We start from the raw sequence: 26453 nt of genomic DNA on the forward strand, positions 1-26453 counted from the left end.
ATACACTGGGGACAATATCCCCAAGTTTTACTGAAATCCCAGCTTCCAACCTAGTAGACACTATTGTTGGACAGAAGAATGCAAAGGCCGGGTGGATAACCTCCAGGCTTACACCAATATATATGATTCTCAGAATCATTTTTCTCAAATCAAACTTTTATCATTAACAATTTAATTATTTTCATAGGCTTGTGAAATCTATTTACAGCTTTTTTTTTAAATTGAAAAGACAATGTAATTCCTTTTTTACAATAGGCATTTTTTAAATATATACTCTCACTTCTAATGTAAGATGATTTTTTTTTATTTTGAGACTTATTTTCCACTTGCATGCATAATTTACACAGTTCATTTGTACATGGCATTTTAAATTATTCTATTATTTCTTAACAATATAGCTAAACCTTAACGATGCTCCTGAATTTTGAGTATTTGTGTTGCTTAGAATTTTTATTTTATACTGACTGAAAGATATCTTTCAGACTTGGATATTTTGTTGTCTATCTCTCTTGTGTCTATATTAAAAGGAAAGTGTTAATGAAATAAATTTGTTAAGGTATTCCTAAGACAGGGACTGCTACCTAGCTGACAACAATTTAAAAACCATCCTAATTTCAGAGATGTTAAAATAAAAAAAAAGATTCAATAATAAATTACCATGGACACTGTCCTTTGCTTGATAGAACAATCCCCACTCTGTTGAAGCTCTTTGTGCCTCCCAGGTCATCCCTCTCAGCTTTTCACCCTATAGACACCTACTGTTTGGAATGTGGTGTGTAACTGGTTTCTTGTTTTTCTTTACACTTTTAATATGTATTCCCAAACATATTGTTTGATCTTGTTTTTGAACTGTTGTATAAATGGAACTACATCATATGCATTTTTCTATTGCTTCTATTATTCAACGTTGTGTGAGATTCATACATGCTAACATGAATAGATGCTATTCATTTTCACTATTGTATAACATGCACTGTAGTCAGTACCACGATTTATAGATCCTCCTATTTTATAAACATTTGTACTGTTTCCAGGGTTTTGCTATCACAACTTGTTTTACTGTAAACATTTTCCTAGTTGTCTGCTGGAAAACATATTTGAGAGTTTCTCCAAAGTATATACCTAGGAGGAAGAATTGTTAAGATTGGATCTGGGGTGGGCAAAACTTTTCTGTAAGGAGCCAGATATTAAATATTTCAGATTTTTTGGGCCATAAGGTCTCTCTTGTAACTATTCAGATCTGCCATTTTAATGAAAGAGTAGCCATAGGCAATATACAGATGAATGGCTGTGGCTATGTTCCAGTAAAACTTTATTTACAAAACCAGGCGGTTAGCAAGATTTGGCCCTCAGGCTGCCAATTCCAGATCTAGATGATAAACTTCTCATTCTGATTACCTAAAAATGCTGCTATACCCCCTTTTACCTCCCAATTATCCCAAGGAGACAAGAGTTCTGTCTTTAGTCTATGGACTGGACTGAATGTCCATGTTCAGGTACCTGTGGGGAGGAAAAAGAAGGGCATAGGGACATAGTGGTGGTGATGCTTTCCAACCCATAGTCTGTGACTTGTAGCCATAGTCTTGGGGAAACCAAAGGCCAAAAGGGGTTGAGGCAAAGCATGGCTCTCATTTTGGCTCTGCTGGTTATGGGTGAGAGGTCAGGTTCTGTTTGACTGGATGCTGGGGTCTCAGGCTGCAGCATAGTTCACATCACAGAAGCCAATGTGAAGTCACTACCAGGCTAGGGGATATAGACATTCAAATAAGATAGCATTTCTTTTGGAGTTGCATGGTTTCCTTTATTAGAGAAAGCTGGAATTGACTCTCTAGGGATGTTTCCCCGAGGCTGGGTCTCCACTGCAGCTTCCTGTCCGGTCTCCTATTTAAATGGATTTGGCTTCAAAGATTATTGTCTCCATTGTCTCAGATGTCAGGGTACTACAGATATCCTCCTGGCCATCCTGGGCTTTCTCTATCTTGGCCTCTATGTTGCGCTTCTCTACTGTCTTAGCCATGAAGTCTAACTCCCTATTGTGTGTTGTGGCCGCTGCTTTTGAACCAGAAATGACTTTCAAGCTCTTGAAGAAAGAGCCAATTTTACTGGATTTCTTACTTACAGTACCTGAACTGCTTGCAGATTTTATCTTCCCCAATTTGTGAGCTGTCCTTGACTCCTTTGCCACAGAGCTGCCACTCTTGTGAGAGTGGTGTCCTCTCTTTCTTACATGGCTCTGCCCTTTCTCCTTTTTGTCATCTCTTTTGTCATGGCTGGATAAGGACCGGTGGGAGGATGATTTCTGGGTCGACTTGTTCCCTCCCGTCCTGTGGTGACTTTCACCTTTCCTGTGGTGATGGGAACTTTTCCTACTGGAAGTTCTATCTTTCTTTTCTCTTCTTTCTTTTTTTCCCTTCCGGGTTTCAGCACTGGGCTGGGAGACCTTCTGGCTTCCATCCTGTTCACACATGTAGCCTTCACTCTGCAAGGTTGAGACAAGGGGTGCTGCTACTGGGTCTTTCCCAGTAGGTGTGCCAGTCATCACTGCACCTGCAAACACCACACTCATGCTGCTTGCTGAGGTGAGATTGGCAGTTCCTGTCGTTACTGTGGAATCACCTACCGAGGATGTGCTTGCAGCGCCCAAGGCCACGTTCGTACCCTCTGAGGATATATTGACAACACCTGCAATGGCCTTGTTGGATCCACTTTCTCCCAGACATTTGGTGGCAGCTCCAGCCAGGGCCACTGTGTTTACCTGGCCTGGACCTATAGCCTTGGTTGCCGATATGCTCTGAGCACCGGAGGAAGGCCTCGTTCCTGCCCCTGCCACTGCTAAGCCTGTTGTAGCACCCGTTGCTGTCCCTGCTACTGCCATGCCTGTGGCTGACCTGGATGCTGCTCCTTCAGTAGTCCCTGAAGTCTTCAGGACCGCAGGTGAACCAGGCATTCTGTGGTGGGCATGATGGATTCCCTCTCCCCCAGCGTAACCAGAAGAGGTGGCTCTAGACACCTCATGAGGCTTGTGAAGCCTAAACTCATCCTGATCCCCTTCTCCATGGAGCTCTGGGGTCTGTGTCAGGGGAGGAGAAACAGGTAAGAGAGAGATGACAAAGTGAGACTAGAACTTTCTACTTCCTTCTCAACCTGGAACTTAACAACCCAAGGGCTTATAATTGGAAAGACCTTCAAAATTATCAAGTCTATGCTCCCACTTGATGCAAGATCCCATCTACAGCACCCTTGTTAAATGGTCACTTGGTTTTGCTCAACACTCCCAGCACCAGGGGAAACACTCATACAGTTAGTTCCCCATCTTCATGTATTTTTATTTTATATACATGGGTTTATATCTCTGCAGGACAGGTTCCTAGAAGTAGGGTTTCCTGGGCCAAGGAATCCACACATTTCACATTGTAGTGGCTGCTAAAATTGTGCATATGCAGACACACATGGGTTGTCCTGATTTTAATCAGTACATGGTGGTCACAGGGATACAGAAGAAAGGACTTCTTAATTGTTAACAGTGTTCCACAGCTGATGAGACTAACTGGGTTGGGGTAAGTGTTGAAGAAGAAATGAGACAATCAAGATGCTGTGGAAGGAATTAACAACCTAGGGTATGAGACCAGAACAGCTGCTAGCTAAGGTCTCTCTGAAAGTCAGCCCCATGGGACAATTTCGAGATGCGCTCAGGAGCTCCCCCAGTGTGGTAAGTCCTGTAGTGGTGGCTCATTTGACTGTGTGCTTATTCAAGTGGAATGTGTTTCCCAGGTGAGCCTCAGAGAGCACCAGAGGTTTTGTAGGACTAGCTTTCAGCTACTCTGCCAAAGCCCCCTGCCTCATTTGCTTGAGTCTCTGTTGATGCTTACCACTAGGCTTTTGTCATCCTCTAAGGTGGCTGCATCCCCAGTTCGCAGTGTCCGGGTACTGCTGCAGCTATCCACTGGTGGTCTCAGGAGATAGACAAGTTTTTCCCAGTAGCAAAATAGGTCTTCTCGTGCATCTGAAGAGGGACACAGCTGCAGATAGAAAGTGCGGCCAGTGGCCAGCTTTAGGCGCAGCTGCTGTTTCTCGCGATCATGAATGGAGATCTTGACAAACTTTAAAGGAAGTAGCCTGGTGAGCTCTAGGGTCTTCATGGGCTTGCGACCTCTCCCCTTGGTGGTCCGGGCGTGTCTGGCATGCTCCTCACAGACTTTTGTTGGTCGAGCCAGTAGCATGACATCAGGTAAAGGGAGGATGGGGCTGGTGGATGCAATGCCCACAGTCACCATTCGGACACGGTTGTGTACATCAATCACCTCTCCTTTTTTGCTGATCTGAATAAAGTCGCTTTCAAACATAGGTGCGTATTTGAAAATGTCATACTCTCCTCCCTTGTACAGTTGTCGTTGCAGTTCCCCCATGGAGGTATTGAACACGCCCATTGAACAGTAGCTGTGGGCCGTGTAATAAGGTAACAAATACTCGCTGCTCATGGTTCTCTTCATTTGAGACAGCTCCACCAGCCACAAATCGAGTCCTTGAGAGAGAGAGGGAGTGAAGGCAACTGCCCATCTCCCTACAGGGCTCTGCCTAAATCTCTTCCCACCACCGCATTTATCCTCCAGTCCTTTGTGACCTGTCTTCATCACACACCCCTTTGTCCCAGCCTCTAAGCAGTCACCCCCTTGATGCAGGGTCACCAGTCTCCCCCCACCCCCCACTCCCCACCCCAAACTAACCACCACCTCACCAGGGGACAGGCTGACCCTACCAGGATGTAGATGTGCGTAGACCAAATATTCTTTCTAATCAAGATATTGGGATATGTGATTTATGAAACAATTCTGCTTTTGTAAATATCTGGGTGGTTTCCAGTTTCATTGTTGTTACAGATATCCCTATAACGATCATCTTCCTGCAAGTATAGTTATACATCTGCTAAATTATGTCCTAAGAATAAAATCCTGGAAGTGGACCCTGTGCTTGCTAAGGGAAGGGATCTTGTTGGGATTGCCATTCTGCATGTCCCAGTGCATAGCACAGTGCTGACAGACACTGGAAAGTAGTTGCTGAGTAAATGGTCAAAGGGGCTACTGCTACCTGTTAGAACCAGAGTTCCAATTACATGGTGGTTTCCAGGGTATGAAGGGTTTTCTCACCCATTTTCTCATATGAAGGAGGTGAAATTTGAAAACCATTGTTTTACAGTGATGAAGGCTCAGGATTATCTTGCTCAGTGTCAGAATGCAGAGCTGGATTCCATCCCAGTACTTGTGACTCAGGTCAGGACTTTTTCCTCTGCCTCAAGCAGCATGGCTCACCATTAGACTTCATTCTGCACCAAATATGGAATCATTCACAGTTTGCAATATGCGTGGGGACTTACTGGGAACCACAGGAATTCATAGAGGTCTTGAATCACCATAGGGTTTCCCGCACTGGTATGCTTGCTGCTTCACTCTTGATGTCTACCTGATAAACCACTGATGTTTTGTTTCTTTGAAAATCTCTTCAGAGAAATTATGGCAAAGATGCCTTTTTAGAGTTTTTTTTTTTCACTTTGCACAGGTGATAAATCCAAATTCCCCCTCCCCCAGTTAGAAGACTACTTCTAAAATAAAAATGCACCATCCAGAATCACCGATTGCCATGTGGAGGTCTTGAAATAAATTTCAACCCCAAAATATTCTTTTTTGCATCCCCAGTGCCTACCACAGTCCCTGATACATTGTAGCCTTCCAATAAATGTTACTTCCCTTGTAGTCATTGAGATTAATTCTTCTATTTGTTTATTCAACAAAATTGATTGAGCAAATATGAATTTGGGGACCAGCTGGAAAATGGAAATGCAAAGATAAAGGTCTTTACCTCCAAAGAGCCAAACTGTTTTTCTCTAAAGATGTGAAATGACTTCTCAAAAAAAAAAAACAAAACAAAACAAAACAAAAAACAAAACAAAAAACAAAGTGTTTTCTATTCTAAGGAGATAATCACTAAAAGTTGACAATATCAAGTTTAAAAATAAGAAGCTGGGATTTTCTATATTATACTGAACCATATGTTCTCATAAGTTTTTTTTTTCTGATGAATGGTTAATAATTAAAGAAATCATAATCATATTATTAAGAACTTACAAGCCAGGTATGTTACTAACCACTTCACATTCTTTTAAATCTTTAATTCTCACAATAGATCTATAAATTGTAGATACTACTACTCTCCATGTTTTATAAAGAAGTAAATGAGGCAAAGAGAAGTTAAAAGAGCTTCACCAAGGTCACAAGAGATCCAAAGCACATGGAAGCCCCCATTCATTTAGTTAATATTGTTAAGTGCCTACTTTGTTCCAGGCCCTGTTCTAGGTGCTAGGAGTACAGCAGTGGACAACACAGACAAATACCCTTGTTCTTACAGAGTTTGTGTAAAGACAGTAAATGAGTCAAATATATGGTATGCCCACTGATGATAAGTGCAGTGGAGAAAGATAAAGTAGGCACGTGGGATGGGAGTATGTGCAAGGAAAGGCGAGCTGCAGGTGGTGGTCAAGAAAAGCTCAATGAGAAGCAATATTTGAGCAAAAACCAAAAGGAGGTCAAAGAGGAAGCCATGCAGACCTCTAGGGGAGTTGCCTCTCAGTCAGAGGGAAAAGCAAGGGCCAAGATTCTGAGGCAGGAGTATCACTAGTGTGTTAGAGGAACACCAAGGGGGCTACAGTGACAAGAGCAGAAGGAGGGGGAAAGTGGTTGGAGATGAGGCCGAGAGGCAGCCGTGGTGTTGGTAGGGGAGCAGATACCATGGGACAGACCTTGTAAAACATCGTGAGATCTTTGTCTTTGGGAGATGACTGGACTTTCATATACAGAGGATCATTCTTGCCACCATGTTGAAAAGAGATTGTTGGGGCACCTGGGTGGTTCATTCAGTTAAGCATCTGACTTTGGCTCAGGTCATGAGATCATGGTCTGGTTTGAGCCCCGCATCGGGCTCTGTGCTGACAGCTCAGAGCCTGGAGCCTGTTTCAGATTCTGTGTCTCCCTCTCTCTCTGCCCCTCCCCAGCTCATGCTCTGCCTCCCTCTCTCCCTCTCTCTCTCTCCCTCTCTCCGTCTCGCTCTCAAAAATAAATAAACACTAAAAAAATAATTTAAAAAAAAAGAGAGATTGTGGAGGTACCGGGGACAGAAGTGGAGACTGGGTGGCTCCCGCAAGAGACAACAATGGGTAAGAGGTGTGTGGTATCAGTGTCAGTAGTGAAAAGGGAGCAGTTGCAAGACACGTTTTGAATGAGGCAGCTATTATGTATCCTGGTGTCGAACAGTTTTCAATAACTATTAGTAAGTGAAAAAAAGCAAGTTGCAAAAGAGCATACATGGTATGCCATATATTTTGGAATAAAAAGTTTGTGTGTGTATGTGTGTGTGTGTGTGTGTGTGTGTGTGCGCGCGCGCACGCGCACATGCACACAAAGGTGTGCAAAAAACTTGTTGGCTGAGGGAAATGGTGGGATGGGGACTTAGTGCTTCAGGACATTCTCTTTTACACCTTTTGGGTTCTGTTTCCAAATTATGGATTGTGCATACTACTTACACAAAAATAGATAATATTTTAAGATTTATAGATTTATAAAAATGTTATGTCAGGGGTGGCTGCGTGGCTCAGTCAGTTAAGCATCCAGTTCTTGGTTTCTGCTCGGGTGTGATCTCACAGATTTGTGAGATCCCGCTCTGTCAGCGCAGAGCCTGCTTGGGATTCTCTCTCTCTCTCTCTCTCTCTCTCTCTCTGACCCCCCCACTTACTCTCTCTGTCTCTCTCTCAAAATAAATAAACTTAAAAAAAATGTTATGTCAGTAAAGCTCTATTCTTAGAATATTCATTGATTCAGGCCTTGGTCTAGAAAAGAAGTAAATAAATAACTTCATAAAAGTTAACTCTCTATAGCACAAAATCTCACGCAAAATTTATGTTTTTTTCTTTTTTGATAGAGAGAGGGGGAGAGGGAGAGGGGAAGAGAGAATCTCAAGAAGGCTTCATGCCCAGATTGGAACCCAACACAGAACTCAATCCCATGACCGTGAGATCGTTCAACCATGAGATGAGCCACCCAGGCACCTCTCAAAGTTTATTTTTTATTTTTCTTTAGGACCTTTCAAAATTTAATTCTCTCCTCCCAACCTTTAAAAGTCTGACATACCCCCTATCAAAAAAAATGAAGATCAGTAACTTAAGATCTATTTACTTATTGTCCATTCCAATGTTACTTATTGTCCATTGTTGTGCTAAGAGCATTTGGGTTATCACAAAGTTAAGTCTCAAAAATTTTTAAGCATAACTTGCATACAAATATAGAATGAAAACTTAGCAAAGATTTAATTAATCCATCAGTGAAGGAACCAGCAGGATAGTAAAGCTGGTTCAAAGGAAAATCAGAGGAATAGTCATTGGCATTGGAAAAAGAAGTCAGGTGAACATTGTCAGGTTAGATACAAAACTGGTTAAATGTCTACAGGGCAATAAAATCTTAACCTTTGGGGTTATCTTTTTACTAGACAGAAAACATTTGCATCTCTTCTAAACAAATATCTGTAAGTTATTACAGAACTTCACAGAGTCTGAGACTTTAATCAATAATGGATAGTCTTCTTAGGGTACTGAAAATGTTCTCAAATTACATTGTGATAGTTACCAACTCTGACTATACTAAAAATCACTGAACTATATACTCTCAATGGATGAATTTTATGGTATGTGAAATGTATCTCAATAAAGCTGTTAAAAATAATAGATAGCAATACTTCAGTCCTAATTTACAGGTCTAATTCCATTGTCTCTCTTCCTTCTCTTAGATAATCAAATAATCCTTGGGCTGGCGTGTTAAGCAATGCTTTAATATAAAACTGTAAGCACAGGCGCCTGCTTGACAATTCTTTATTTACATGTTTTGGGTAATTTTTCTTAACAAGGAAGATAGTGAAGCATGTGTGAACCCTAACTTCAGAAAAGCTTACAATACAGTAGAAGAACACACTGTAGAAAGGAAGACAGAACAAGAGGGCAATTAAACATACGATAGGGTAATAGTTAATGAATTGAATGAGTGCTGAACCTAATAACACCCATCACAATATTAAAACCAACAGTAGGGGCGCCTGGGTGGCGCAGTCGGTTAAGCGTCCGACTTCAGCCAGGTCACGATCTCGCGGTCCGTGAGTTCGAGCCCCGCGTCAGGCTCTGGGCTGATGGCTCGGAGCCTGGAGCCTGTTTCCGATTCTGTGTCTCCCTCTCTCTCTGCCCCTCCCCCGTTCATGCTCTGTCTCTCTCTGTCCCAAAAATAAATTAAAAAATGTTGAAAAAAAAAAATTTAAAAAATAAAACCAACAGTAATTGTTTTGCAAGAAAAACTGCCAAAGCCACAATTCTAAGCATAACTTTCCATGTATTTCTAATTGGCCTAAGATTGAAGAGACAGGCAGAGTGAAAATGCTGCATATGACATACGGAGTATAGGCAGATATGCAAGATTGTCTACATATTTATCTACATATTTATCATGGGAAGAGGTTTCAAGTCAATAACCTTCGTTCCCCATCTATTATTTTGAAAACCAGGGCAAACAGTGGCTATATATAGCCTTTTCAATGAATATGCCACCTGAGAGGGTATTGTGAGCTAGGGCAGGATGTGAGGGTGGGGAGATTTCCATACTGTACACAATATGTATCTGCCGGGTAAATCCCCAGACCTAAAATACAATCCACAGTACTTTTATGTCAATGCTGCTAAGCGAGGTGGTGGCGTGGGATGAGCTGCGGTTAGCCTTTAGGCACCTAGGACTTCAGGAAGCCAACCTGATACTGTCTTACCTTCTGGCTGTCAAAAAAAGGCCACAGTCACCTTGACTCTTCCCCTGAGGGCCAGTATGCAAATCAGTTTGCTTCTGCCTTGGGTTTAAAAAGAAAATGAGATGGTATGCATAAAAGAAGCCAGACGGACATTCTAAATAGTTTTATTTCTCAGCATTATGATCCAACTAATGTCACCTCTCTTCCCCTCCTACCTTTTTTCTGCTTCCTTCTTTCTTCTGTCCTGCACGTATTTGGCCCCATACTGAGCCAAATTTCTGCCCTGCTCATCACAGTCTTATGAATATTCTCCTCTCAACTTCCAATTTTGCTGTTTATAAGCCATGAGATGTCCTACCTTAGCTTATATATTTGTTTCTTTGATGTTATACTTTCAAAGAAGCTTGCCATCAAACACACACACAAATAATACAACAGTTAACATTAAAGATAAAAACAAAGATTAGAAACTGCATAGAGGTAGAGAGAAATAGCTGATCCAGGAGCTGGGATAAGATGATGATTACAATTAAATATTAAATTTAACTTTGAAAAATACTGGAAAAATGTACGATCAGTGTTAACATTGATTATCTCTGAGGGGTGACACTAGAAGTAATTATTAACTTTGTCTGTTTGCTGGTTTTCCTTTCCCAAAAAGGATATACTTCACTGTTACAACCAGAAATAAACATCTATTTCAGAAAGTTAGCTCTAAGCTTCCTGACCATCTATTATCATTGTCTTCTGCTAATCAAACCAATAATTTCTGTCAAAAGGCTTAGTTATCTTTAGTTGTAAATTGGAGAATAAAAAGAAATTCTCCCATAATGTCATTTTTTAAACTATATAAATTAAAAAGTAACACATTTTTCTACCCTTTCAATTCTGTTTGCTGAAAGTTTGATATGTAAATTCCCTGACACAGTCCTGTGGGGATATATACACACAGTAAAACCTTGGTTTGTGAGCCTAATTCATACTGTATATTTCATAATGTATAATTCATAATGTATATATACACATATATATTACAATAAACACAAAAGGTTTTCATGTAAAAACAGGATTATGCCCTGCACCTTTTCTATATTAACAATATATTGTGTACTTTTTTTAGAATGATACATTACAGATGTACTTCATTGGTTTTCATGACCTTATAGTGTCCTGTTGAATGGATACATCATAGATTATTTAACCACTTTCTCAATGATGCACATATAGACTGTTTCTGTTACAATCAACACTGCAGTGAATACTTTGTGCATTTTATCTATGTGCTCATGCTTTTTCTCCCCTCTAGATAGTTCTAGGAGGAATAAAGGTTTATGAAGTTTTGGATTGTTTTCTTTTTTTTTTTTTTTTTTAAACGTTTTTTATTTATTTTTGGGACAGAGAGAGACAGAGCATGAACGGGGGAGGGGCAGAGAGAGAGGGAGACACAGAATCGGAAACAGGCTCCAGGCTCCGAGCCATCAGCCCAGAGCCTGACGCGGGGCTCGAACTCACGAACCGCGAGATCGTGACCTGGCTGAAGTCGGACGCTTAACCGACTGCGCCACCCAGGCGCCCCTGGATTGTTTTCTTAAGTAGACTTCACACCCAGCACAGAACCCAAAACTGCTCTTGAACTCACGACTCTGAGATCAAGACCTGAACTGAGATCAAGAGTCAGGCACTCAACCAACTAAACCACCCAGGCACCCCAAGGCTTATGAGGTTTTTAAAGAATACCCAAAACATTCTGGGTATCACTATTAAAGAGGTATAAATAAACTTGATCAAGTTCAGATGAGAACCACAAGGAAAATAAAGGGCTTAGAAGCCACATCCTAAGATACAGTTCTTCAAGGATCTCTTTGGCCTGGACACAGGAAGCTCTGGGATTTCATAAGAAGCATCTTTACTTGTCTAAATGGCTATTCCTTAGAACAGAGAAGAGGACCAGAATTGTGGGACCTCAAATGATAAAGCAACACAAATGGACCTTACATTACTGTAAAGGCGGATCATTTATTGACATAGTGGCAACACTCTGGTGTTCCGATGGAGGGCCACCCCACTGTGCTCTTGGTTCCTGTGGTTGGGTAGGGCTGACTGTATCCCACCCCGAAATCCAGGAGAAAGTACAGACCTAGAGATAGACAACAGAACATTCTACTGCCTTGTCTGTGATGTGTGTGAGCGTGTCACCCAAGCCAGGTCAATGACCCACAGTTCTGAGAGTTTTGCTGGAACGGTTAGGGAAAAGAATCCAGTTCCAGTGGTAACGCATGTCAGCCTATAACTCCTGGCATCCGTTTTGCTGCCATGAGGGAAAGTCTGCCTAAGCATGAAGCCCACATAGAACAAAGAAATGAAAATGAACATTTTTGATGTCATTGTTTATATACCTGGATCCAGTAGTGCCAGACTGAATTATTTTTTTTCCTTGTTTATAGGGGGATAAATGAGGTTTTCTAAGTCAGTTTCAGTTGAGGCCACAAAAGCCTGTAATGATATAATTCAAGGAATCACATACCTTCCTATCCTAAAATAAAGTACTATATCATCTGTGACACAATAAGAAGGAACACGGGTTCTACCAGTAATAGTATTTGCCCACCTCCAGCCTTTAGAAAACCAGGGCTTGAAAAGTCAAGAGAAAGAGACTTGGGTACACCATGCATTTTCTCCCACAACCCGCCAAGGGGAAGGAGAGAAGGCGCTTGCGTCCATCAGAAGCCAAGTGACGGAACTTTAAGGGACTACTCAGTGAAATTGACACAAGTCTCATAGCGTTTAGGAGAGATGAGGATTGGTGTCTAAATTGTACTTAGAGAAATGTGATGGTGAAAGTTTGTGGAGGAGCTATTTATTTGGTGTCAAAAGGGGGAAGGGGTGATGCTTGGGGCAAATGGTGTATTCATCAGTTGCAGGGCAAGGGTGCCTGAGTCTTGCAGTAGAACCATATAAGGGAATAAACTGGTATGCAGTCTCTTTTCATGGAAAATTCAAGAGGACAACCAAGATGGACCGAGGGATCCCAACAGAGTTGGAAGGAGCAGGAGGCACACTGGAGGTGAAGCCCAAGACCTGAGGGTTGGCTCATTGGCCAGTCCAAGTGGCATCTCCCACATCAAGAGAACTGCTGCCAGAGCCCTCTGAAAATAATGACAGCCACAAAGCACATGACAACACTTTCCCACGGAAGAAAAAGGAACAATTGTGTACCCACCACAAGCAGAGGGCATCGACCCCAGATTACAGCTGAGCCTTGTTGAATGCTGTGACTTTTTTCCTTCTTCCCCCCAGGCCTGAGCCTGAACAGGTGGATCCGGAGCCAGCCTAGTGGGAGGGGCAAGAGGAAGAGTTTGGAAATGCTGGAAGAGTCAACATGGTCTAAGCTTGAAGCAGACCCATGCTTGGGAAAAACATGTTTTGAGGAAAAGCATTACATTGAATACATGTTTGCACTTTTGATTATTACAATGAACTGGACTGGCCTTGCTTTCCCTTTTCTTAACTTCTCAGTATGGAAATTTTCAAACATGCAGCAACATGAGGAGAACAGAATGAAGAACCCCCACCTACCCAGCACCCAGTTTCAGTAAATGTCAATTCAGGAACAAACATTTTTCATCTCTTCCCCTACCTGTTTCTCCTCCTTCCCTGAATTATAACAAAGAAAATCTCGAGCATTTTATAAGTAGTTATTTCTGTATGTTTCTGTGCAAAATAAGGACTCCTTTAACACAACAGGGCCATTATCACAACTTTAAAAAACTAATAATTAATCATCAAATACACAGTCAGTGTTCATATTTCCCAGTTGTCTCTTAATGACTTTACAAAACATTTGTTTGAACCCAAATCCAAACAAAATCATCACATACTTGATATGCCTCTTAAAGTCTCTTGTAATCTGCAGATTCTCTATCTGATTTATTTGTTGCAGACATAGGGTCATTTGTCTTCAGTGTTTTGTGTTTTCTGGACTCATCCAATTGCATTTTTATGTGTCCTTTGCACTGTTCCTTTATTTCCTATACTTGCTGCCAACTTGGATTTAGATCTAGACGTTTAGTGAGATTTGTGTTTGGTTTTTTCCCCCCTGGGTTAGACTTCTGCGTAGGTGGTTTTGTGTCCTTCCTCTTTCATTACATCAGGAAATACAAAGTGTCTAGTTGTCTCTCTTTTTGTGAGGTTAAGAGTCATCAGTACATTATAGTATCATCAATCTGATATATAAACTATAAATATTTCTGTTGGCTTTTCACATAATGATTTTAGCTGCCGCTGATGACTGCTGCCTAACTCCTTTGTGTCACTTGGATGCCACAATGGTGGTATTCCATCACTCCCTCTTCATTTGTTAGTTAGTATTCTTTTCTAAAGAAGGATTTTCCCTTATTAAGTATTTGATCCCTAAACTGAGCTGTAGCTCTTCAAGAAAGACAGTAGACACGTTTTATTCTTTCCCTTTGTTTCCTAGTTTTCAGAATAGTAAATCGGTTCTCTGGACTCCTCCAAAGGTGATCAGTGGGTTGATTTTTGGGTTTTTTTTTTTAAGCATCTCATGAACTCGTGATTTTAACACTTTGGCTATTCTTCAATTCATCGCAATTACTGTTCTTTTTGACACCCAATTGTTCCATCTTTGACAAGTGGCTCCTATGGATTGGACTTTTTAAAACAAAAACAAAGGGATTATTTATTTTTTATGAGTGTTTTCCTGAAAGCTATGAGAAAATATTGAGCCTTTTAAGGTTACATTTAAGTGAGGACAAAGACAAACCCCAGTGAGTGGGCTTGAAGGTATTATCCAAAAGAGAATAAAATTACTTATGATTGTACTTCATGAAGACTTGGCAAATGAAAGGCACCCAGTACAACAGTTACTGATGATATTTTGATTTCCCAGATGAGAACACTTTGTGAAGTCTGTAAATCTTTCAACCTGAACCAACCAGTTACCCTTTTCAAAGGAGTTTACAGTCTATTATTAAGTATAGTACTATATTATGTATGTTAAGAGTAGGTTTGGTGTTTATGATAGAACTTCAAAATAACAGAGGCTTAGAAAATGTAATTTTATTTCTCTTTATGTTAAAAAAGAAAAAGGTGATGCCAGGCTGGCATGGAGAGTCCAATGTCATTAAGACCTACGGCTTTTTCTATCTTGCATTCCATTGTCCTCAACATGCAATTTTCACCTCATGATATAAAATAGCTGCTCCAGCTCCAACCATCATATCCACATTCTAGCCAGTAGGAAGGGAAAAAAGAGAAGGAGAAGAGTATGATGACTGCTATTAAGGACATCTCCTGGAAGTAAGAGATGCTCATCACATCTGCTGTGTTCCATTGGCTAAAAAATAGTCATGTGACTGAAAAGTAGTCTTTATTCTGGCTAGCCATATGCCCCAGATAACCTTCAGGAGGTCAGTTACCCAGAAAAAAGGGAGGAAGAGATATTTGGAGAAAACAACGCTCCTTGCCTCAAGCCCAGAAAGAAAAAACTACATCGTTTGGGCAGTGTATCTCCACGCATATCTTAAAACCTCAGAATGTAGGAGTGGGAATCATTTAAAGTATCCACTTTTCCCACCTTCTTGAGTGTCTTGACTATGCCAGGGCATCCAGTATATGAAACAAAATTAAGCTGTGGTCTGCTGATTTATGTACAAAACAGAAAATTTTAGATGATTACACTCCTATACAGTAATAACGATTATTTTGTTTCATTATTCATCCCCGCCCAGTATATGCCATCTCTGCTTCCTCTGAGATTTCTTGGTTATTTACTTCATGCCAGAAGTAAGACTTTTACTTTATTTTACTTTAACCATGTACTGTTTCTAAGGCAAGGTACATGACTAGCATCCACCACTCAGAGTTTATGGGATTCAGTTCTCGAAAGGACCCTACAAGGAGACTGAGGATCAGAGAGGGTAAGTGGCTTACTCAAAGAGATACAGCTTAGTAAATGACAGAGGCAGCATTCCAACACAAGTTTCTTTGTCTCAAAGCCCAAACATGCTTTGTTTATTATGCCATTCATACTTCAATATATTTGTCTTAAGTGTTTTATGGTCCTTGTCTCTTTTAACTGTCTAACCCAGTTTGGTGATTATTCATTCAACATATTTAAAAAAATTCTTTTTTTTTAAATTTTTAATGTTTATTTATTTTTGAGAGAGAGAGAGAGAGCAAGCAGGGGAGGAGCAGAGAGAGGAGGAGACACAGAATCAGAAGCAGGGTCCAGGCTCCGAGCTGTCAGCACGGAGTCTGATGCGGGGCTCGAACCCACAAACTGTGACACCGTGACCTGAGCCAAAGTCGGAGGCTTAACCAACTAAGCCACCCAGGTGCCTCTTTTAAAGCATTCTTTCTACACACGAGGCACTGTGATGGTTGCTGAGTATATAACACCGACCAAAAACCACACATAGCCCTTACCATCATGGACCTTCTAGACTACTGAGGAAGACAATCATCAATCCAAAAGTCACCCTCCAAAATGTAAAACGACAACTGTCATAATGGGTATAAAGAGAAAGGTATAAGGTATCATCTGCGTATAATTGGTACATTTGACTTTGGAAAGCCAGGAAGGCTTTCCTGAGGAAGTGACACGCAGAATAAGACTTACAGTGTAATTTAGAGTTAAAGCAGGCAAAGCAGGGGAGAGGAGATGTTGTCAGGCAAAACGAGATGTACAAAGTGGTATAAGGAGAATTTGTGAAGGCTGGAGTGAGAACATGTGAGCAAGCTGGGAGACGAGCCTGGAGGGAAGCCAGAGAGCAGCCCTGCAATGCCTTGTGTAGGGGCACTGCTACCCCAGTTTTTCACAGCTGAAAACTGAGGCTCAGGTCTCTTGAGTAATATGCCTAGAGTCTCACAGCTAGTTAGGTACTGGAGCCAGAATTCAAACTGTGGTAGGTAGAATAATGGATCCCCTAAAGATAGCAAAGCCTAATCCCTGGAACCTATGAATGTGTAGGTTACATGACAAAGGGAAATTAAGGTAGAAGATGTAATTAAAGTTGCTAATAAACTAACCTTAAAATAAGGTGATTATTTTAGGTTATCTAGGCAGGCCCAGAGTAATCTCAAAGTTCTTAAATTTGGAAGAGGGAGACAGAAGAAGAACTTACGTTGTAGAAGATGAGAGAATTTGACCCGCTGTTGTTAGCCCTGTAGATGGAGGAATGCGGGTGGTTCTAGAAGCCGACAGGACAAGGTAACAGATCCTGCCCTTAGGGATCCTCCAGAAAGGATCACAAGCCTGCTGAAGTCCTGATCTTAGCTTGATAAAGCTCATTTTAGACTTTTGAACTACAGAAATGTAAGATAATAAATTTGTGAGCCACTAAATTTATGATGATTTGTTACAGCAGCAACAGGAAACTAAACACAAACTATGCCCATTGGCTCCAGAGCTCATGTGTCTACCCCATGTGCAACATGGCTTAATTGTTAGATCGTCTAAACCAGGAACTATAAAGATTAAACTCTAATGCTTCCTAACATTTTGACTCTCAGAATCTTCAAGTATCATTTCCAAACCATACAGCAAAGGGTATGTGTAGTTTTTACATATGCCTCTTAGTTTTGTGAATTTTGAAAGGATGTGGTTATGGCCTGTGACATCAGAGGAGAAGCTCCACATTGTTGACTGAACACTGATAGAAAGATAACATCGGAGGCAAGAGGCCTTTTAACAGCTCTCTGAAAGTCAACTGCCTCCCCAGTGCATTCCTTGCCCTGAAACTGTGTCCTTTGGCTGTGCTACAGGGTGATGCCCAAGGTGCATCACTTCTCAAGAACTGGATCATGAACAACTTTATCCTCCTAGAAGAACAGCTCATCAAGAAATCGCAACAAAAGAGAAGAACTTCTCCCTCTAACTTTAAAGTCCGCTTCTTTGTTTTAACCAAAACCAGCCTGGCGTACTTTGAGAATCGTCATGGGGTATGTGAACACTTGTGTCTTCTTTTTCTAAACAGTATTTTTTATTTAGACTAGGCTGAAGCATGAAGATATACCTAGAATAAAATAAGGGGACACAGACATGCTGGTTACGACCGCCTAAAAAGTACAATAAGAGTAATCAGAAGAGAATGTGGAGAAAAGTCCAGAGGTAGGGTTGTTATATTAGGTGATTTTAGTTCTAAAATCTGCAAAAGAGTAAGTTTAATATTTATTAATGGTTTTTTTCCTGCAAGTTTAATTTTAAAATTATAATAATTTATGTGGCAAATGCTATGATTGGATAGAATTTGAACTTCATCAGAAATACACTAGATTTTATGGAGCTTAGATGAATAACATATTAGCATTCAATGGGACCTAAGGGATGATCTAGCCCAGTTATCTTAATTTATAATGGAGGAAACTGATACTTTAAGTGACAGTTCAGTGTCAACATTTTTATGAATTTACTTCTATATGTCCCAATGGTCATTATTCACTTAATATCTTGAAATAATATTCCCTAGGCACCTAATTATCTAAAACTTGCAAGGCCCAAAAGTAAACCTCTATACCCCTTGGAAAATTTACCAGGGTTACCATGGTGTTACGCAATACAGACCAGTGGTTCTTACCCAGAAGATTACAGTTGCTTATCTAGGTCAGTCTTTTTGTATATCTAGAGATAGTCTTATATTCTTTCTACAACAGCAGTGATAATAACATCAACATGAATAATCGTAACAATATAGTTGGGTACAAAAAACACTGCATGAGGAGAAAGGAGACCAGACTCTACTTCTCTCTAGGTGATGGAGCCTGGGTAAGCGTCTCTACCTTTTGTGTCAGATTCTTCCTTTACAAAATGAAAGGTCTGGAAGTACTACCTCCTTTCTTGAAAAATTTGAGCCCCTTTTTAGCCCTTTGCAGTACATTTTCAAAGCAGGTGTGTGACATTGTACTAAATCATTGTATTAGTTTTTCTATCATTAGGGAGGTAAGGCAGGGTTTTCACCTATATTTTACTGAAGGGGAAATAACATTAGGTGCTTTATGGTTAGGAACAAAGGCATCCCCATGCCTTGTTAGGATCTGACTTAGTAGGATAAGCATGAGTTTGGGACTTTTTGAGAGCCATGCTTTGAAGTGTTCCATGAAATGGAGCCCTGAAGGAGGCCTGGCTTTGGAGCCTATGGGTGTTGCAGGCGAAATACTATCACTTCTTAGAGATTCAGACATGCTCTTCTTCAGCATTGATATCTTACTGATATCAATCAATAATCAATCAGAAGGCATAGAGAAATACTTACGTAAACGACTTGCACACAAGCATGCACTATGTATCACCTATAAATAACAAGAGCATTACACTTGTGGGAAGAAACCTTTTTAAAAAAATTCTTTAAGCCTCCAGGCACCTGGTTGGGTCAGTCAGTTAAAAGTTTGACTCTTGATTTCGACTCAGGTCATTGATCTCACAGTTAGTAAGTGGAGCCTGCTTAGGATTCTCTCTCTCTCTCTCTCTCTCTCTCTGTTTTTCAAAAATAAATAAATAAATAAATAAATAAATATTAAAAAAATTAAAGCCTCAGTCTTACCATCTGTAAAGCGGGTATGTTAACAGTACCCATGTCATGAGAACGTGGTAAAGACTAACAGAGAGAATGTATTTAGACTGAACTATTTGAAATTACCACTCGGTGGATCAAGACAGGCCAGACAGTGGCGATTTCAAATAGTTCAACTTAATACGTAAAGTACTTAGCATAAGTTCTGTCACCTAGTAAACGCCTAGTAAAAATTAGCCTTTTTTTGTATCATCATCACGTCTCGGAAGGAGCTAGCAGGGTGGCATAACATATTCATTTTCAAATGAAGGAAAACGTTCAAAGTCAAGCTAACATCAGGTTCCTGGATTCCTTCTCTTCTGTGACTAAATACAAGCCTGTGGAGAGAGACATACATTCATGCATTATGAAATGTGTGATGCTGAGGCAACCATTGCCCCTCTCGAGGTCACAGCTTCTTTTTCTCTTTTCTCATTTGGAAAATTATGTTTCTTGCCCTGTCTTAAAATACCGTGGACTTATGACATCATACAGAAAGTAATCCTTCTACCTACTCAGAAAAACATTCCATAATTTTGCAAATTAAGTATGTTTTTTTTTTCTAACTTTAAAATATCCATTTTCTAATTTTAAATATCCATGTCTAAATATCCATCCTGATTGAGCCTGTTATTTTGACACCGATTTCGCTCTGGTGTCTAGTGTTGAAATGTGTGAGTGTTTTCAGGGGAGCCGGGAAGCGCCTCAGCCTGCCGGAGCAGTGGCCCAGAAAGAAGCATAATGTTGGCAGGTGGTGGGTCGCTGGCAGGCATGCTTTCAGACACCACCCTGTGCTTGCCAAATTCGTTGCAAAGTGGTCCCTGATGCCTGGCATTCATTAACAGAGGACAATGAGATTAGGGCCCCCAGTGTGCTGATAAATGTTGAACTAGCCTACAGTGGTAGTGGCAGTGGAGAGCATCAGGCAGCTCTAATCCATAGTGTTTGCTGATTTCTCTGGTGTAAATACTCCCATCACGGCCAATTTCAAACTACTGGTGTGATGTCTACTGGCTCACAAAATTCCTCCAGATTTAGCAATCAGCCCTCATGGCCCACAGCAAGCCAACTCCAACATTCCAATGACAGCTTTGAATACAAATAGTCTCCGGAGAGGGAGTCACCAACCAAGCCACATGCTTAGTTTGCACATGACTGAAATTAGATTATTTCCAGGGGCAAAAGAGAAATGGAGGGAGGGCCTTGGGTAGTTCAAGTGAGCATGGCATGGAAGGGACAGCACAGACGGACACAAGCATCACTGATTGGTGAGGCCAGTATAGCTAGGTAGAGCTGGATTCAACTTCTGGCTTTATCACTTTCTGGATGTGGGGTCTCAGGCAAGGTCTTTGAACCTTTTTAAGCTTCTGTTTGCTATTTGTAAAGTGAGGGCCCCAATGCCTCCAGGCGATGTTGAGTATTTCATAAGGAAGGCATGTCATAAGCTCGGTACTAATGATCTTCTGAAGGACCCTCAGGAGAACTGGAAAGGTTTCCCGGTTTTAATGTCTCTGCACCTTAGGGATCAAGCGTGTTCTTTTCACCATAGTGTGGGAGCCATTACCTGTATGTGGGACAGTCAAGACCACCATTCTACTCTGGGTCTGGTTATGGGTCTCCACTTCACATGGGCTCTCCCCGTTAGCCTGCAGTCGAATCTAGCAGCAGAAACATCTCTTGGAGCATGCATCCTTCTTGAATTAAAGATGACAGGTCAGGAGATGGTCCCCCTTTCCTTGCTTTTCCTTGCACAGCAATCAAAAACACAGCGTCTGGTGTCAGACACATCTGGGTCAAAGACCAACTCCTCACTTAAAAGCTATGTAGCTTTGTGTAAGTTGCCTAAGGCTGTGTGACTCTACATTTTTTGTAATGATTAAACATTCCTGGGGCACTTGGGTGGCTCAGTCAGTGAAGCACCTGACTTCGGCTCAGATCATGATCTCGCGGTTTGTGAGTTCGAGCCCCGCGTCAGGCTCTGCGCTGACAGCTCGGAGCCCGGGGCCTGCTTCAGATTCTGCGTCTCTCCATCTCTCGGCCCCTCCCCTGCTCATGCTCTGCGTCTCTCTGTCTCTCAATAATAAAGAAACATTAAAAAAAATTTTTTTTGTAAAAATGATTAAACATTCCTTCTGGATCTTGCTTCCTTTTAATGAGAGGGAGGTTACCATTATTCTAATAATAATAGGAACTAATATTGCTGTCTACTTCTCCCCATTTTCTATGGTCACTTTCCTCGGGAAAGCCACCAGCAGCTCTCACCTGGGACTGCTACCACCTCCTAATGGTCTCCCTGCACCCACCCACTCTGCCCCAGTTGCCCCCCAACCTATTCCCCACACAGCAGCCAGCATGACACATGGTGACTGTGATCGCTTCCTGACGATCCTGACATGTCCCTGCAGAGGTTCTCCCCTTAGATCTAGAGTGGACACCAGAGTCTGTCACATGCCGTCTTCCCTCTCAGTTCGTGTCCCTTTTTCTCCCATCTCTCTGGGATCCAGCTACATAAGATTTGCTGTGACTTTAAGTCCCTCATTTTGAATGTCGCTTGCCCCGGGAAGCCTTCCTTGATTTCTCCAGACTAGGCCATCTACTCCTGTTATGCTCTGCCTTAGCAATGCCTACCCTCTCTTTGGAGCACATCCCAGACTTGTAATTACCCACTTATTAACGTGATTGCTGTGCTAATGTCACTCCCCCAGCCCACCCTCCATTAGATTATAAGCTTTATGAGAGCCAGCACCCAATTTGGTAAAGATGGCAGCATCAGTGTTTATAACAGCGCCTGGCACATACTACTCACTCATGCATTATTTGTGGAAGGAAGAAAAGGAGGGAAAGAGCAAGGACATGAGGGATAGACATACCTTTGGAGAGGTTAGAGTTTCACAAATGAACTCCTGATAGAACAAGGCTCAATTCCAAGAGTAGAGAACAAAGCAAGTTATATAGGACTTCAAAAGGAAGAGTTCTGGGTGTAAGAGTCAGCAAATAAGACTCCCCGGAGTTAGAAATTCATGTCCCAGCCTTAAAAGAGGAAGAGGAGGATTCAGGAGGTTGGAATTTTAAGAGGTGGGTCAGAGAGGCACATGCAAGAACCAGCAGGTGGGCCAGCCCTCCACCCACACCCCACTACTCTGTTCTCTTTTTTCTTCCTTCTTTCCCTGTTTCTCTTCTACAGTTAAATTCTTTGTCAATAATACTCTTAAAGCTACCTGAGCTTTTTTGCTTGAGACTTGCATCAGCCACAGTCTCTTTCCACCTCATTCCTACGTAATCCTGTTGCCTTCTGGCTGGGTTTTCACTGACACTCAAGGCTCCATACAGTTTATTATCCATGCAACACCTAGAATGAACTTTTAAAATGATCTTACAATAAATGATAAATCAGATCTTACTCTCTACTTTTAAGCCTTCCATGGCTGCTTAGAGTATTTAAGGAAATTCTCAGCTATGGCCTACAAGACTCTTCATCTGGGGGTCCTTATCTGCATTTCCTATTTCATTTCACACCACATTCCCGTTACTCACCAGGCTTCTACCACATCTGCCTTCTTCCTGAACCTTGAGCACTCCAAGCTCATGCTCACTCTAGGGACTTTGGACAGGCCAGGACTAGGGGGAGGCAACTGAGGGATACAGTTAGGGGGTGCTTGCTCTCAGAGCCTGCAAATGCAGGGTCTTTGCATTAGCTGTTCCCACTGCCAGGAACACTTCAGGTGTTTGCAGGACTGATTCTTTTTTTTTTTTTTATTAATGTTTTTTATTTATTTTTGAGACAGAGAGAGACAGAGTGTGAATGGGGGAGGGTCAGAGAGAGGGAGACACAGAATCTGAAATAGGCTCCAGGCTCTGAGCTGTCAGCACAGAGCCCGACGTGGGGCTCGAACTCACGGACCACGAGATCATGACCTGAGCCGAAGTCGGCCACTTAACCCACTGAGCCACCCAGGCGCCCCAGGACTGATTCTTTATTGTTTCCATCTCTTTAAATATTTTCCCAGGATCCTGTTTCTTTCCTTTTCTTCTCCTTTCTTTTCATTTCTTTAGCACACAGATACTTCAATATATCAGTATCTGCATGTACCTATTGGGTTTACTGATGTGCTTCCCTGTTTGTTTTCTGTCTGCGCAGCCCCTGGGATGAGAGCAGGAGGACCTTGCTCATCACTGCATCACCAATACCTAGAACAGTGCAGGGTGCATAGTACGTGGTCGATAAATACCCAATAAATGAACAAAGATCACAAAACTCAAATTGAATTCCAAAGAGCATCTGGGAGCTAAAAATGTGGGCCTTGTCTAGCTAGGCAAAGAGAAGTAAGGATCCAAGGCAAAGTATTTTGCAATTCAGGCCACTCAAGGCCAAAAACATGCGGTTTCAATGTCTACCTTAATGGATTTTCTTTGTGAACTGATTTTTGCCTTTATGATGTGATGTTGATGTTTTATGGAGAAAGCTAGTGGATGGAGAGTTTCTATTTTGGAGGCAAATACTCCCACATTAAAATTAAATTTGATTCCTACTGCTCAGGGGCTGGTGCATCCATCAACCAGCATTTCAGTAAAAATAGGCCACGGAGCAACACTATAAATGTAAGGGCTCGGTTTTTGACTCAGTCTGGGAGAAAGGTTTAACTGTAAAACACAAGAGCTCGGTTTCTTGAACTATGAGGTCTATGTAAAACAAGACATCTTCATAACAAACTCAGAAATGGGCCCCACAGAAAACTGTTTTAAAGCTCTTCTCAAGTTTTCATAGGTCAAATAGGTAAATCCTTATCTCTCCATTTTCTTACCCAACTAGTAATAAGTTATTCCACTTCATAAGTTATTAGGGCCTACTGAAGAAAATAAATCTTCCAGGACCCAATTTTCATCCAGAGGTCCGTCTGGGTTTGACTTCATGACACTATGGGGCTTCACTTAAAGTGATCCAGGGACGGAAACAGAAGCTCTGAAATGGCTTTCCATGTATCTAAAATTCCCTTTTTAGATCCGATGTCTGCTCAGTTCCTTGAAATTTCAGTAAATTTGTCAGGATTTTAATTAAATAAGAACCTGATCGAAAGTCTCGTTTGTCATATAATTCCCATTAATGTTAAGGTATTCATAAGCAAGCTCTTTGCTACATATTCCTATTTTAATATTTACAAAGTCATAGAAATTACACCTACTTGTTATAAAAATTGAAATATAGGACTTTCCCCCCCAACTACATATATTTGTGCTAAAGTTTTATTATTATCATCATCATCATCATTATCATTTTACCATAACAGAAATTCTAATTAAAAAAAAATAGTAACAATAAGTAGAAAATATACACATAAATAGTAGTCTCAAGGCAGTGGCAGTATGGAGAATCAAATCACAGAGCACATCTTTCCACTAATACTGTGGTGCTAGATATAGTTGTGTTTGATAATCAAAGAAACAACATTAGAGAAGCCACTCTCAGCAGCATCCCATTATTTTAAACCTAACACTGTATCAAGGAAATGTTTATTTTTTGGTATGTAAAGTTTCATTCATTTGTTCAGCAAGCATGTCTTGACATCTACTATGTGCCATGCTTCAGGCTACATGCCAAGAATATGGTGATAAATAACAGAGAAAAGGTGTCTGCCCTCACAAGCTTAGCTAGTAGAGAAGGCAGACAACCACAAGTACATAAATATATGGGGCAGATACAGACGGTGGTAGGTTCTGTGGAAAGACTAAGCAGGAGCTGGCGCTGAGTTGGGAAGAAGGGTAGCCAGAGAAGGAATTTATAGCCAGGCTAGGGCCTGGAGGATGAGAAAGATCTAGTGACCTGAAGAAATGAAGAAAAGCATTTCAGGCACAGGGCACGGCCAGTGTGAAGCTTGTGAAGTAGGAAAAGGCTTGGCCTGTGTACGGAACAGACAAGTGAACATACTGAGTTCAAGAGAGGGGTTCTTGCTGACATCCTATAACCTCCCTCTTCTGGGGATACTTTGTCTGGAATCCTCCTCCTACATGTCTTGGTGGAAAGGTGCTCAGGGCCAACCTGGAGCTCAGCCAGCCATTAGCAAGCAGCAAAGACCAAAAACCGATTAGAATCAGGTTGAACCCACTTTGATTAATCACAAGAGACAGAGCAGCAAATGTTCATATACTCACACTATTTTAAAAAATTAATGAAATAGTTATGCAGAAGTATTCTCTGTAACTCTTTTGTCCAAAGGCATCAATTTACAGTCTCTGTGAGAATGACCTGTGCTCTTACGTACACATAAATTTCATGTAGTTCTAATCATAATGCATGACAATTTTATATTCTACTTTTTTCATTTGTTCTTTTATAGATACATTTCTACTTATCTACATGGTCCCAAAGTAATCATTTTTTCATACATATGATTTTTTTCATGATTGAACTAGTTCACTTCATGAGAGATACTTATCTGTTACTTATCTGTTCTTATCTGTTCTACATACTTGAAAAAAATGATGAACTTGTCATCAATTCTTTGTCATCTATTCTTTGACATTCAGGTTGTTTCTGGGTATGAACATGTTTCAGTCAGAATACTGAAAAATGCTAATATACCTAACATAAACCTGTCTCCTTTTAAAAATCAGGTCCTTAGGATAGAATACTACATTTGTCATAAAATAAGATTATTTTATGGCCTCTATCATTTGCTGCTACATCATCTTACAGAGATTGAAGCAACGCATGCAGCCACCAGAAGTGACCAGAACCATTAGGGAAGACTGTGTTTCTAAGAAGGAACTTAGGAAAACCAAAGAATCCCATTGTTGTGGTGATTTTTCAAGTGCACTATTTTTATAGACTTTGAATGTTACGGTGAGAAAGGGGGAAGATACATAATTTTTTATACTATACATGGATCAAATGATTTGATATAAAGTCAGTCATATATATGTACATGAACCCACCATACATGTAGCAGGATTTAACAAGTGCCAAAAAGCTTCCTACTTTGCAAAAGATCCCCATTTTGTTGATGAGAAAGGAGAGGCTTAGAGTAGCTAAGTATCTTTTCCTAGGCCACACATCTGGGACAAACATTA

At 41.1% G+C, this 26453-nt stretch overlaps 2 protein-coding genes across 3 annotated transcripts in view; one reads left to right on the forward strand and one right to left on the reverse strand.

Moving 5' to 3' along the window:
- Positions 1-1775: 1775 nt before the first annotated feature.
- GARIN3 (golgi associated RAB2B interactor family member 3) lies at positions 1776-13115 on the reverse strand. 2 transcript variants are annotated; one of them, XM_058721401.1, is made up of 5 exons: positions 13043-13115; positions 9844-9921; positions 5145-5320; positions 3870-4522; positions 1776-3070 (listed from the first exon to the last, which is right to left on the reverse strand). In XM_058721401.1, the coding sequence occupies exons 3-5, from the start codon at positions 5146-5148 to the stop codon at positions 1886-1888; spliced, it is 1842 nt and encodes a 613-aa protein (XP_058577384.1). In that variant the 5' UTR covers positions 5149-5320; positions 9844-9921; positions 13043-13115; the 3' UTR covers positions 1776-1885. The 2 variants fall into 2 exon arrangements, with proteins under 2 accessions (XP_058577384.1, XP_058577394.1); XM_058721411.1 differs by lacking the exons at positions 5145-5320; positions 9844-9921; positions 13043-13115 and adding an exon at positions 5086-5103.
- A 4371-nt stretch (positions 13116-17486) lies between these two features.
- Positions 17487-26453, forward strand: part of ITK (IL2 inducible T cell kinase) — a 60878-nt gene continuing 51911 nt past the window's right edge. The window contains exon 1 of the mRNA XM_058721423.1: positions 17487-17781. Coding sequence (XP_058577406.1) covers positions 17644-17781 — 138 coding nt within the window. The 5' untranslated portion in view covers positions 17487-17643. The remainder of the gene's footprint in view (positions 17782-26453) is intronic.

This window comes from Neofelis nebulosa, chromosome 1, assembly GCF_028018385.1.
Source record: "Neofelis nebulosa isolate mNeoNeb1 chromosome 1, mNeoNeb1.pri, whole genome shotgun sequence".
Classification (NCBI taxonomy): Eukaryota; Metazoa; Chordata; class Mammalia; order Carnivora; family Felidae; genus Neofelis; species Neofelis nebulosa.

Bases quoted from the DNA above. Each gene is read 5' to 3' on its own strand.
- GARIN3 (XM_058721401.1), bottom strand. The intron at 3,071-3,869 runs GTAAGCATCAAC...CCCCTGACACAG, and splicing joins AGGATGACAAAAGCCTAGTG to ACCCCAGAGCTCCATGGAGA.